Source organism: Dermacentor albipictus, chromosome 1 (assembly GCF_038994185.2).
Source record: "Dermacentor albipictus isolate Rhodes 1998 colony chromosome 1, USDA_Dalb.pri_finalv2, whole genome shotgun sequence".
NCBI lineage: Eukaryota > Metazoa > Arthropoda > Arachnida > Ixodida > Ixodidae > Dermacentor > Dermacentor albipictus.
In genome coordinates, this window is record NC_091821.1 from 464,948,776 (window position 1) to 464,961,569 (window position 12,794).

The window sequence follows — 12,794 nt, forward strand, 5'->3', positions numbered from 1 at the left end:
CGTGGAGTGTATCTAGCGCTGGAGCTACTCCCAATCCGCCACTGAAAGATACGAGAGGCACTCTCAATCTCCCAATGGAATAGACTTGCTGAGAAGAAAAACTACTACCGGAAGTGCACCAAATCTGTCATTGGAATTCACCATAAGAGATATACCGCACATAATGTACTCCTCCTGTACATTCATTTTGGTGGCCTTAGCTATGTGCGTGACCGATAATCGTAAAACCAATAAAATGAACTGAATTTTAGGTTTAGTATTCACAAAGCAGGGGCACTATAACGTAAAACTATTCCAAACTTTTCTATTCCAATTCTGCAATCAGCCCACCGCGATTGGTTAAAAACTTTTTTTGACCACCCCAACTTCACCTGTCTGTCACGCGACGTCACGAAAACCGCGATAGCTCCCCCATCTGAAATGACGTGTACACATTGATCATCCATAATATGACCTAACAAAACAAAAATTCTGATTCAACGCCTTTTTGCCATTAGCCCTCGGCTATTGGCCAAAAGTTTTCGGGCTGCACCCACTTCACCTGCCTCTCACGCGACGTCACAAAACCGCAAAATACATACCGCGTCAACGTGACGCGTACGCGTTAAAAATGCATTAATATGCCGAACAAAACTGAATTTTCTTCTGAATAGCCGCAGGCTGCCCCGTTCCGAAAGAAATAAAAGGTGGCTGCCGCCGATCGCTCCGGCACTGGCTATTCACCCCTGCCGGAGAACATGGGTTTATTTGCGTGTAATAAATCTTTTTGCGTGGCCGTGTAACGTTTTCGAGAACTTTTGGCACGTTTACGACCTCGTTCTGCCAACTCTCCTTTGCTGAGGATCCGTTTTAGCGTCATTCTTAAGCTTCCGTGGCATGCCGCCGCGATTCTTGACGAGCCACCGCAAGCAAAGTAAGAGAAAGCGGACCAATCGCAGACGCCAGCACCACTCTCTTCAACCGGTTATCGATATTCAGTGCAGTGGCTAGGTCCCATCGAATCCTTCTCCACTTGAGCATGCTCCTCACCTCTTGTGAGCCAATTAGATAAGACAAGCCGCTCAGTGTAGGCAATGTTATTCGTTTTTCAAGCAAACGAATGTGACCTCCTATGAACGAGGGGAGCATTTGATTGGTTTGTTCAGACAACCCTGCGGGTGACCGCCCGATGCTTTCGCGGTTACGCAAATTGGACGTCAGGAGATTGGAATAAAAACATATTGGAATAGTTTTACGTTATACGGCCCCAGGAGCATTTCAAGTGCGATACTTTCACACAATACAACACAACATTGAAAAAAAATTCCAGTTTATAGTTTATTTGCCTTTTTATTCTTTTGCTTCGAACGTCTTTGTTTCATGCTCGGCAACTTTGTCGTCTCGAGTCTGCGTTGACTGAAACATCTCGGCTTGCTCCTGCAGCACTTTGCTTGCAGCGTGGAATTAAATATCCTTCGAGGAAACATCCTCAAAGCTTGGATGCTTCAGTCAAAACACTACATTCAGAACCAGAAATATGTTTTACTAAGTTATTCAGTGTAATACGTAAATGAAAATGCGCGAGGAGGTCCCAGAGCAGAAGGCTGTACGGGGACCTTCTGAAAAACATTTTCCATGTCATTAGAATGTTGACATGCTCAATATTGCTAATTCTTTGATACTGAATAAGCTTTTTTGTGAGTAGACTAACGCGCTGACATGCGAGATGACTGCATATTATTCTGTGTACAGTGCTGCCCACTCTTAAAGAAAACGAGCGTCACTCATTTTACTTGCACCGCAGGTGCCAGTGCCAACTGAAGCTGCCAATGGACTGCACATGCGTGCATAAATGTGTCAGCGCTACCAACCACGAGTCATCAGCTGAAAAGCCAGGCGATTGTACGCATGCCGGAGGCAAAGATTGGCGCGCAATCAACATTCATCTGTTTCCTTTAACAGTGGACTGCACTGTACGCGCTCGAATTCGCCCACGTACAGAGCCGTCTCACCCATTTTCTGACACCGTATCGTTGACTACAGTTGTAGCTTAATCAAATCGCGGGGCAAGAAAACAAGAGAAAGGCACACCAAGCTCACCAGATTTTTTTCGGACAATTTTTCAGTGTAAAAACTGTCGAAGTAGGGGTGCGTAAATGTGCGGCTGATTCCCGAAACCCGGTACACGAAGGTCATCGACGGCATGCTGTCGTGTCGAGCGCGGTGCATGAAAGAAAACCGAAAGAATTCGTTGTCACGTCAAAAAAAAAAAAAAGCAGGACATATAGCAAACACTTTCCGCGTATCGTAGTGTCGCTAAATTGGTACAATTAAAGCTACATTTTAGTTATGTGCAGCAGCCGAAAGGAAAAACACGGGCCGTCTGCCACAATGCTCTAATCAGGATCAGTCAGCACATTAGATTAGCAAACTCGCCGACCCCCGGTCGCGGAAAGGCCTTGTCCGTGTATTGCCACGTCTACAGGCGACCTCTTCTTTTTGCGGGCCTCATGGAGCCGCAATGCAGCACTTCTAAGTGGGCCTCACGTAATACTTAGAAATGCTCGCTCTAGGATCTCTCAAGAATTGACCACATATAGTGCTCTATAATCCGTTTCATACTTAGCGTGCAGTGCTGTGGAAGCAACGTAAGAAGTTCGGTCATGGAAACGTATCACTCCACGCGTTTCGTGGTCAGTGGTTCAAATTCCTGCTCTGAATCGAGTATTTGTAGGTTTCTAATGGGCAAGCAAAAATATGCCTCACGCCAACTTTTCGCGGTGTTTTTTGAGCATCATGCCGAAAAATTTGGAGGAAGCTTCGCCTTTAAGACCGAAACGCGATAGCATTCAAAGATCCCTGACTGCTTGTCACGCTTCCCGGCAACCGCAGCGTTTTTGCGGATGTGCGGAGGGGAGCGCCATCTGGATGGCGTTTTTGCAAGGAACCGAGCTGGCCGCGTCGCTCTATGCATGGTAGAAACTCTGGGAAATGGGTTTGTGTTTGAGTTTCTGGGTACGAGAATTGTGTTTTCTGGTATATTCAAATTGAATTGAGACGCTATCATGTCCGTAGCTTGTGTTTATGTTGTACTTTACGATTCTTTCTTATGCAATTTAGTTTGAGGAATTCAATTAGTTCAGTAACGCCTCTGCGCCACACGTAGGGCCTGCGTGCGTGTGGTTAGGAATGATTTTTAGCGAGACAACGTCCGGCGCCGACAGCGGATTTTTGCGACACGGGGCCCTTAACGCTTTCGGGTTAATATGTGAGGTTACACGCAGCACTGAAAAGCAAGTGCATCGATTTGCCAATCTATGCTTCGCCGCGCACCAAAAGAACCACGCACATGCTCGCGCGTGCCGCTCAAGTCTGCGCGTGAGGCTGCCGCGACGGGCCGCGAATGAAAAGGTGGAAGAGGAATGCACAGAAAAGACAAAACGATCTAAAAAAAAACGTATTAGCGACCGTGTCGCACGCACTGTCCCATTTTTTTTTTTAGAATTTCATGCTCAATATAAGTAAACAACAGTTGCACATAATCGCTGAACAAAAGTATCGGATTATTTGTTGGCGCGAACGCAGCCACAGCGCCATAATTATTCCGGGACCGCGCCACTGACGTGATATGGGGAATAACAGAGCGCGCTGTTTCGCTGTCGGCGCTCGAAAAAACACAGCGCGGGCGCCCTTTTGAAAATTTCTGTGCATGCCTTCAACACAAGCGGTAACTGTCAAATGACCGGTCCTGAGCAAACTGCAAACAAAAAAGAATTCACGCATGCCGTGTCTTCACAAAAAAAAAAGTACAATGCACAGCCATTTTGTGCGATCACCACAACGTAGACCTCCAAGTTTTCTTTTTTTTTTTCGTGAGAGAAGCAATAGGTTTGTGTTGTACGCTTTCTGCGACACCGCAGCCAATTTCGTCACCAATGCATTGATCACATGGTTTCGCAACGAGTGGTTGCACGTGCACGTGCATCTTGTTCCGCGTTCTTTTCATTTCCCTGCGAGCAGCATCTCCTCTGGATTTTTATTCTTTTTTTTGTGTTGGAGCGGTTTTTTTTTTCGAGTGCCTGTGAGAAATAAGGCAATGCAATTTGTTCAGGTGGATTGTATATGAAGAGACGGACGATGCTTGCACGCCCAATTAAAATGGCTGTGTAGCTAATTAAAAAGATGCACAAATAAACGTTTTTATTTATCCAAAGCTTGTTAAAATTATGAAGTTGAAACCGAGACGTAGCGAAGTCTTATCAGTTTGGTACAAATTCCGACACTAGCATCATCGAGATATCAGTCCCAAAAGTATGCTACAATTGCGATTGGCGCTGCAGTTGCTATTTTTCAAAACACTTAGAAGGAGGTTTATCAAACTGTTAAAGGGAATGCCAATATTTTGTACCACATTTCGAACAAGCAGATGACAAAATTGGAGCTAGCCTTCTTCACTTTCTCAACTGCACAATTTGCAATTTCAACATGCAACACAAAAGGCAAAATTAAAAATTAATTAGTGAATCTCTTCAAATATATCTACCTGGACATTACTATTTGCCGTGCATGCAATGTCCGGCTCTTCAGGTAACCTATCTGAAAAGGCCGAATTGTGCTTTTAAGGGGACTTTTTTAAAAGAAGGCCACCACTAAAAAAAAAGAACGCTAAATAGATAAAACAAGCTGTATTGCAAACGTGTCTGAATTTAGGCTTGGCATGCAACTTGGTGCACAAAATGACAACGAAGAAATCGGGACGATAAGGAGCGGACCAGACAAGGCGATGTTCTGTCCTCTCCTGTTCTATTTTCTGTCTTCTTTTCGTCATGAACCAGCTAATCCCACCTAACGAACCCTCGTGCTTACGCTGTGCTGCGGGCTTGAGGTCAGCGCATATGAGCATTTCACTGGACAAAAGCAAACAGCGTTGTACGAACGGTTCCAGAGTTGTTGAAAAATACTTTCGTTTCGCAGCTAGCGATTCTTTCACCTACGGGGACATGTCAATAGCCTTTCGCAAGGATTCAATGTGTTTCTCTCAATTCTTTTTCCTGTGTCATTATCATACGCAAGCTGCAAACAGAGCGGCTAAGGTTCTTCTGCGGCTGCTAAGACTTTTGTTCTCAACCCGCTTTCGCATACTTCCGACGTGGCCGACGCGGCAGCTGTGCCGACGTGATCTCTGACGTCACGTCACGCCGACTGCCGCGCCAGTCTTTCCAGCGGTAAGCGCTCGCATGCAATTGTTACGTGTTTTAAGGAGGCGGTACATGCTTTAGATGGCGTCATTTGGCGCGAGCGCTTGGCAACACAAATCTTCTTTTTTTTTAATTATGGGGTCGTACGTGCCAAAACCACTTTCTGATTATGGGGCAAGCCGTATTGGAGGACTCCGGAAATTTCGGCCACCTGGGGTTCTTTAACGTGCACTTAAATCTTAGTACACGGGTGTTTTCGCATTTCGCCCCCTTCGAAATGCGGCCGCCGTGGCCGGGATTCGATCCCGGGACCTCGTGCTCAGTAGCCCAACACCATAGCCACTGAGCAAACACGGCGGGTTACACAAATATGTGAAAGTGGGTTTAGGATATACCGTTCACTAACGTTTGTTACGCGTAGCAGAACGAAACGAACAAAAAACGCAATTCTTCATTCTGTAATGCGCGTGCGGCTTCTATAAAAACTTCCGATTCACTCCTATTTCACAGCGGTGGACGCTGATATGCATATTAATTAAATTAGGAATATGCACAATCCTTTTTCGTAAATGACAGATTGAGGATGTCTCTCACAAATTCTGCCATCTGCCAGCATGAGCGGCTACAGTTACACAAAAAAAGCTGGAAGCTTGCATGAATACTTCTAAAAGAGTGCTTTTTTCTAAAGAGTATTTCGTGAAGAGTGCCCTTCTGTTTTTATTCTTTTTTCCTCCCTTCATTTGTACTGCGCCCATATCAGCAACTCCTGTTTTGGCACTTATGCCTACAGTATGGATGAAATAAAATAAATATAAATGGCTAAAACAAATTGACGTGGGTATGATGTCTGTCAACGCACTGTCGCCAGACATTATTTGTTCAACTTTAAGCACACATAATCGAAGAGAATTAGCGAACACGTGTTTTCATACCTCATAACCTCCAGCATAAGAGACCTTAAGGTTGCACGGTGTCCATGGAACACGTCGTATCTGATGAGGCCGTGGTATGACTGAACTTCATCAGATAGGACCTGTGAAAGAACAAGAAGGCATTCTCACAAATACATTCTATGCACAACCTAATGCCAAAATTCTTAGCGTCTAATCGTGCAAAAGGAAGAAATGCTAAATGCGTAAATGCCGTAGACACATAGCTCACGTGTGGCACACAGCTAGCTCTCGGAATCCACTCTAGACAGCAAAGAAGCGGTGGAATTTATTGGAATTCTCGAATTAATATTCCTTGTCGCGCCAGCTAGGTGTTTCAGCGAAGACTGTCTCTGATAATTAAAAGTAAGATATTCCGATAAAACCAATATTTTCCTGACAATGATTCGTAGCGGCAGTGAATGATAGTTTGTAAGACGATCGCCAATACGATTACTAATTGCCAAAGTAGTTGGGAAGGAATGAAGCTTATTGTGGCCGAAGGAACGACGCGTGTAATGGTACTGCAAGTAACGCGTCGCATGAGAAGCGAAATAGATGCAATGAAAATGGTCTATTTCTTTTTTTTGGGGGGGGGAGGGGCAGATGGGGTAAGGGTGAGCTTGTGTTTTTCATTGGATACACTGGGTGACATGCAAACTATCTTGCACAAAAATTTCTGTAGCAATGAAGGGAAAGCTGCGGGGCGGAGCTTTTGCAGGTGTGTTACAGCGCAAACTATTCTGGCAGCGTACGACGGCGATTTTGGTTACTTGGAACAGATGCTGAATCGGCGCATCTGGCACGTGCGAAGGTTTCGCATTTGCCCAAGGGCGGAATAGGAAAGCAGAAGAATAAGTCCAATTTAACACTCAGCGCTGTCTTCTGTCTTATTTAGCTGTAGTAAATGAGGTGCTTATGCTTTCTCTTCCCCAGCTTAAACCAACGCGGATGAAAGTGCGGGACTTTTTTCAGTGCGCGCTTTGCCTCGGTAGCTTTGCCTTCATTGCCGCGGAAAGTTCTCTTCCAATATAAGTGGCTACACGGCAAACGGCAACCTATTCGTCTATGGCCTGAGTATCGAACCTGACTAAATGTTCATTTTGTCACGTGAGAGACGACACCAAATATTCAGCGAGACGAGATCTTCCACTTTACCTCTATATGCAGCGAGACCGAGTATCCAACTAGGTTACCTTGTAACAAAAATATAAAACAATATGCACATTGAACTCCCGTTCCCATCTACGTAGTTGCATTACGCAGTATGTCGCCACGTAGGGGTTGTTTGTTGTTCTTGTGATAGCCAGTGACTCAATTTGGCGTCACAGATGTTCATAAAGGAGCAGCACATATCCACGGGAACGGCCCGCATTTCAATCTGCACTCTCTTGGGGATCTGCCCGCGAAAACCTCCAGATACCCGTTACAGAAGAGTTTGTTGAACTGGTCAATAATTCTTCGCAATTAAAACGTATCGTACTATTTGAAAGCTGCTTCCGGCAAGAATACCAACCATGCTTGTTGTAAGAAGAGTGTTTCTGTAAACAGAGGTTGGCGCGCTTTTTTTGTATTTTAGGTTCTTCATTCAACCACTCGGAATATGGAGGGCGTCTGCGGCATTCAAGACGGTACACGGTAGACGGTAAGACGGTATGATGGTAGAAAGGTCGTTTCAGATTGCCTAAAACGAATACATTTACCTAGGCCAGTCTGCCGTTCTGTTGCACGATCACGAAGGCTTAGTCAGTTGTGTGAGTGCCTGATCTGTATTTATCACACGTGAACCGCCATGGTTGCTTAGTGGCTATGGTGTTGGGCTGCTAAGCACGTGGGCGCGGGATCGAATGCCGCCCACGGCGGCCACATTTCGATGGAGGCGAAATGCGAAAACACCCGCGTACTTAGCGTTAGGTGCACGCCAGGTGCACCTAAATGATCCCAGGTGGTCGAAATTTCTGGAGTCCCCTACTACGGCGTACCTCATAATCAGAAGGTGGTTTTGGCACATAAAACCCCATAATCTTATTTTTCACTTGTGCTTGCGTTTGCGTGCTCTTGATGATGATGTAGCTGTGAGAAGGGCATGCTCAGCTATCTTTACGATGTTCCTCTTGCTCTGCCAATAAACGTCGGTTGGCAGTTTGCAGTGGTGTCGTGCCCCTATCTCGTCCCTCGTACTTTTGCGCGCCCTTGTTCCTACGGTTCGATTCCCGTTTTCGCACTTGCTTTGCTAGACGACATAAAATGAAAGTGTCCAAGTCAGGAAATAAGATAGAATTTGCTTAACTGTCAAAAATGATCAACAAAGAGAAAAAAAGGGATATTCGAAACTATAACGTGTGGAAGACTGAGGAAGCCGTAAAAAGTGGACGCAGCATAAAATCAGTGAGAAGGAAACTTCGGATAGGACAAACCAAGATGTATGCACTGAAGGATAAGCAGGGTAATACCATCAGCAACTTTGGAGGTATAGTAAAAGCAGCGGAAAAATTCTATACTGACGTGTACAGTAGACAGAGGAGCCACGATACCTCCATTCGAAGCAGTAATGAACACGTTGTAGAGACTCCTCCTATAACTAGCGATGAGTTTAGACGACCCTTGCAAGGCATGAAGCGGGGAAAAGTGGCAGGAGAAGAGGGAATAAGAGTCGATTATATCAAAGGTGGAGGAGTCATAATGCTTGAAAAACTGGTCGCTCTCTATACGAAGTGTCTCTTGACTGCAAGGGCCCCAGAAAACTGGAAGAATGCAAACATTATACTAATCCACAAAAAGGGAGACGTTAAAGAATTGAAAAATTATACGCCCATTACCTTACTTCGAATATTGTAAAAATATTCAGTAAGATAATTTCCATTATAGTAAGGCCAACACTAGACTTTAGTCAACCAAGGGGACAGGCTGGCTTCAGGAAGGGATACTCTACAATGGATCACATCCATCTGGTTATCGAGAAATCAGCAGAGTACAATGAGCCTCTCTATATGGCTTTCATAATTACGATGCCCTCTCGGGAGGCTTCGTTCCGGCCGAGGAGCCCTCCACGTCTCAGTAAGGTGCCTGGTGGTGGTCTCGTGCGGACGATGCCCTCTCGGTGAGCGCATACTTCCCCCCTCATCTTTTAAGAGGTTCAATACTTACAAGCACTTGTCTTGCAAACCATATCTATTTCAAGGGAATTTTCCACGTCTCAATAATTTCTCTCGTCGTATTCGAGTGCTGCTTGCCGTGTTATAGTTTGTTAACAAAGCTTTCCCTCAAGTCTAAATATTTTTAGGCAGTTTGTCGTGTGCGTATCATAGCCACGCACGCTTATATCGCCTTCCGTTTCTCTACCACGGTTGCGCTTTAAAACCACGGCGCTGCAATTTTGCTTCAGAGACTTTCCTTTCCTTCCTTCTTCTCCGCCCTTAAACTGGCTCTCTTAACTACTACACGCAGAGACAAAGCAACAGCGCGCGCATTAGATCCCATAGATGAGATGAATATTTACAATTATTATTAGGGTTATAATTGTATTCGAGTGCTGATTGCTGTGCTATCGTTTGTTAACGAAGCTTTCCCTCAAGTCTAAATATTTTAAGCCAGTTTGTCGTGTGCGTATCATAGCCACGCACGCTTATATCGCCTTCCGTTTCTCTACCACGGGTGCGCTTTAAAACCACGGCGCTGCAATTTTGCTTTCCTTTCCTTCCCTCTTCTCCGCCCTTAAACTGGCTCTCTTAACTATACTACACGCAGAGACAAAGCAACAGCGTGCGCATGCGATCCCATAGATGAGATGAATACATATATATATAGAAAATTATCAGTCATAGCTCTCGTAGTATAGCCTTCTGGGCCGTTTCTTTTTTTCTTTTTTTTCTTTCGAAAGTAGTCCTATTAGGGTTATTATAATTACACGAAGGTATTTTGCCCTCGTCAGCAGCAGTCCTTGAGATAGCTATTCTGGCGGCTAGCTTCCCACGCTATGCGTGCCGCCCTCGCGCCTGTTTAAGCTTTTCCTAGACGCTAGAGTTATACTATGTCCGCGCAATCTTGAGCGATCGGAAAGCGCGTTTTCCCCTATTGGCCGGTGGAGAAGGGAGAGTCGTTCCGGCCGCGGAGCCCTCCACGTCTCAGTAAGGTGCCTGGTGGTGGTCTCGTGCGGACGATGCCCTCTCGGTGAGCGCATATTTCCCCCCTCATCTTTTAAGAGGTTCAATACTTACAAGCATTTGTCTCGCAAACCATATTTATTTCAAGGGAATTTTCCACGTCTCAATAATTTCTCTCGTCGTATTCGAGTGCTGATTGCCGTGTTATAGTTCGTTAACGAAGCTTTCCCTCAAGTCTAAATATTTTAAGGCAGTTTTCCTAGTCTCTAAAGCCGCTCGAGTTCGCTCTTCTCCTCGGGCGGCCGTTTTTGTAAGAAATTATTTCCAAGAAAAATCCAATTTCTTAGAAAAATCGACTGTCGCGGACATCATCAGTCCCTTTCCACGTAAGTATGAGGCTCGGAGCAGGAGCTATGGGGCTTGAAAGTAACCTGTGGCCTGACGAACCAACCGACTGAGCTATCTTTCCGCGCAACATCTAAGGGTCACGAGTTCAAATCACCTGTTATGTTCCTTTTTTTTCTCCCTCCTTTTTTTCTTTCTTTTTATTGTCTTTTCCTTCATTTTATCACTGTACGGGAACCCTCCTAAAAAAATTACATATATCCTCAATTATGTATGGCCACACATGTGCAGGTCATAAATACCAGGTTCTCTAGCCGAGTGCCATCCGTGCGGTATAACCGAGCTCAGATTGGTCCACCTTGACTGATCAAATAGGGTACCACTGTAGGGTAAATGAGGCTTACAACTCCTGCGCGACCCGCCGTGGTTGCTCAGTGGCTATGGTGTTAGACTGCTGAGCACGAGATCGCGGGATCGGATCCCGGCCACGGCGTCCGCATTTCGATGGGGGCGAAATGCGAAAACACCCGTGTACTTAGAATTAGGTGCACGTTAAAGAACCCCAGGTGGTCGAAATTTTCGGAGTCCTCCACTACGGTGTGCCTCATAATCAGAAAGTGGTTTTGTCACGTAAAACCCCATAATTAAATTTTTGATTTTACTCCTGCGGGGACGGTAGACTATCCGTCTCCCGTGCAAGAGGACCGTGATTCAAATCCCGGTGCCGCGCAATTCTCCACCGGAAAATACAAAAAAAAAAACGTGTGTTGAGAAAATTGCACAAACAGGCCTTGAGTGCGGCCTGATCCAGGTGACCAGAACCGGTAACGCACTCTCTCACCAGAGCAGGATTGGCCACCCTGGTGCAGTACATGGCCACAACCTCCTATATGAATACAACAATCAAACCCCGGCCCTTAGTCCCCTGCAGCCGCGATGCAACTGACCACGGTGGCGGTCTGATCTGTGACGCTGCAGAGGGTGCTAAGAATACCTGGCTCCGGACAGGCCGCCATTGGAATCTGAACCTGGCAACGTTTAACGTTAGAACGTTATCTAGTGAGACGAGTCTAGCAGTGTTATTGGAGGAATTAGAGGGTAGTAAATCGAATATAATAGGGCTCAGTGAGGTTAGGAGGACAAAAGAAGCATATACAGTGCTAAAAAGCGAGCATGTACTGTGCTACCGGGGCTTAGCGGAGAGACGAGAACTAGGAGTCGGATTCCTGATTAATAAGGAAATAGCGGGTAACATAGAGGAATTCTATAGCATCAATGAGAGGGTGGCAGGTCTTGTTGTGAAACTTAATAAGAGGTACAAATTGAAGGTGGTACAAGTCTATGCCCCTACATGCAGTCATGATGACCAGGAAGTCGAAAGCTTTTATGAAGACGTGGAATCGGCGATGGGTAAAGTCAAAACAAAATACACTATATTGATGGGCGACTTCAATGCCAGGGTAGGCAAGAAGCAGGCTGGAGACAAGTCAGTGGGGGAATATGGCATAGGCTCTAGGAATAGCAGAGGAGAGTTATTAGTAGAGTTTGCCGAACAGAATAATATGCGGATAATGAATACCTTTTTCCGCAAGCGGGTTAGTCGAAAGTGGACGTGGAGGAGCCCGAATGGTGAGACTAGAAATGAAATCGACTTCATACTCTGCGCGAACCCTGGCATCATACAAGATGTAGACGTGCTCGGCAAGGTACGCTGCAGTGACCATAGGATGGTAAGAAATCGAATTAGCCTAGACTTGAGGAGGGAACGGAAGAAACTGGTATACAAGAAGCCAATTAATGAGTTAGCAGTAACAGGGAAACTAGAGGAATTCCGGATCAAGCTACAGAACAGGTATTCGGCTTTAACTCAGGAGGAGGACCTTAGTGTTGAAGCAATGAACGACAATCTCATGGGCATCATTAAGGAGTGCACACTAGAAGTCGGTGGTAACGCCGTTAGACAGGAAACCAGTAAGCTATCGCAGGAGACGAAAGATCTGATCAAGAAACGCCAATGTATGAAAGCCTCTAACCCTACAGCTAGAATAGAACTGACAGAACTTTCTAAGTTAATTAACAAGCGTAAGACAGCGGACATCAGGAACTATAATATGGATATAATTGAACAGGCTCTCAGGAACGGAGGAAGCCTAAAAACAGTGAAGAAGAAACTAGGAATTGGCAAGAATCAGATGTATGCGTTAAGAGACAAAGCCGGCAATATCGTTACTAATATGGAT

At 45.5% G+C, this 12,794-nt stretch overlaps 1 protein-coding gene across 1 annotated transcript in view; it reads right to left on the minus strand.

Annotated features, from left to right (window-relative positions):
- Positions 1–12,794, minus strand: part of LOC135905631 (location of vulva defective 1-like) — a 99,132-nt gene that overhangs the window by 12,186 nt on the left and 74,152 nt on the right. The window contains exons 12-13 of the mRNA XM_065436590.1: positions 6,110–6,210; positions 2,080–2,185 (exon numbers count right to left, since the gene is read on the minus strand). Coding sequence (XP_065292662.1) covers positions 2,080–2,185; positions 6,110–6,210 — 207 coding nt within the window. The remainder of the gene's footprint in view (positions 1–2,079; positions 2,186–6,109; positions 6,211–12,794) is intronic.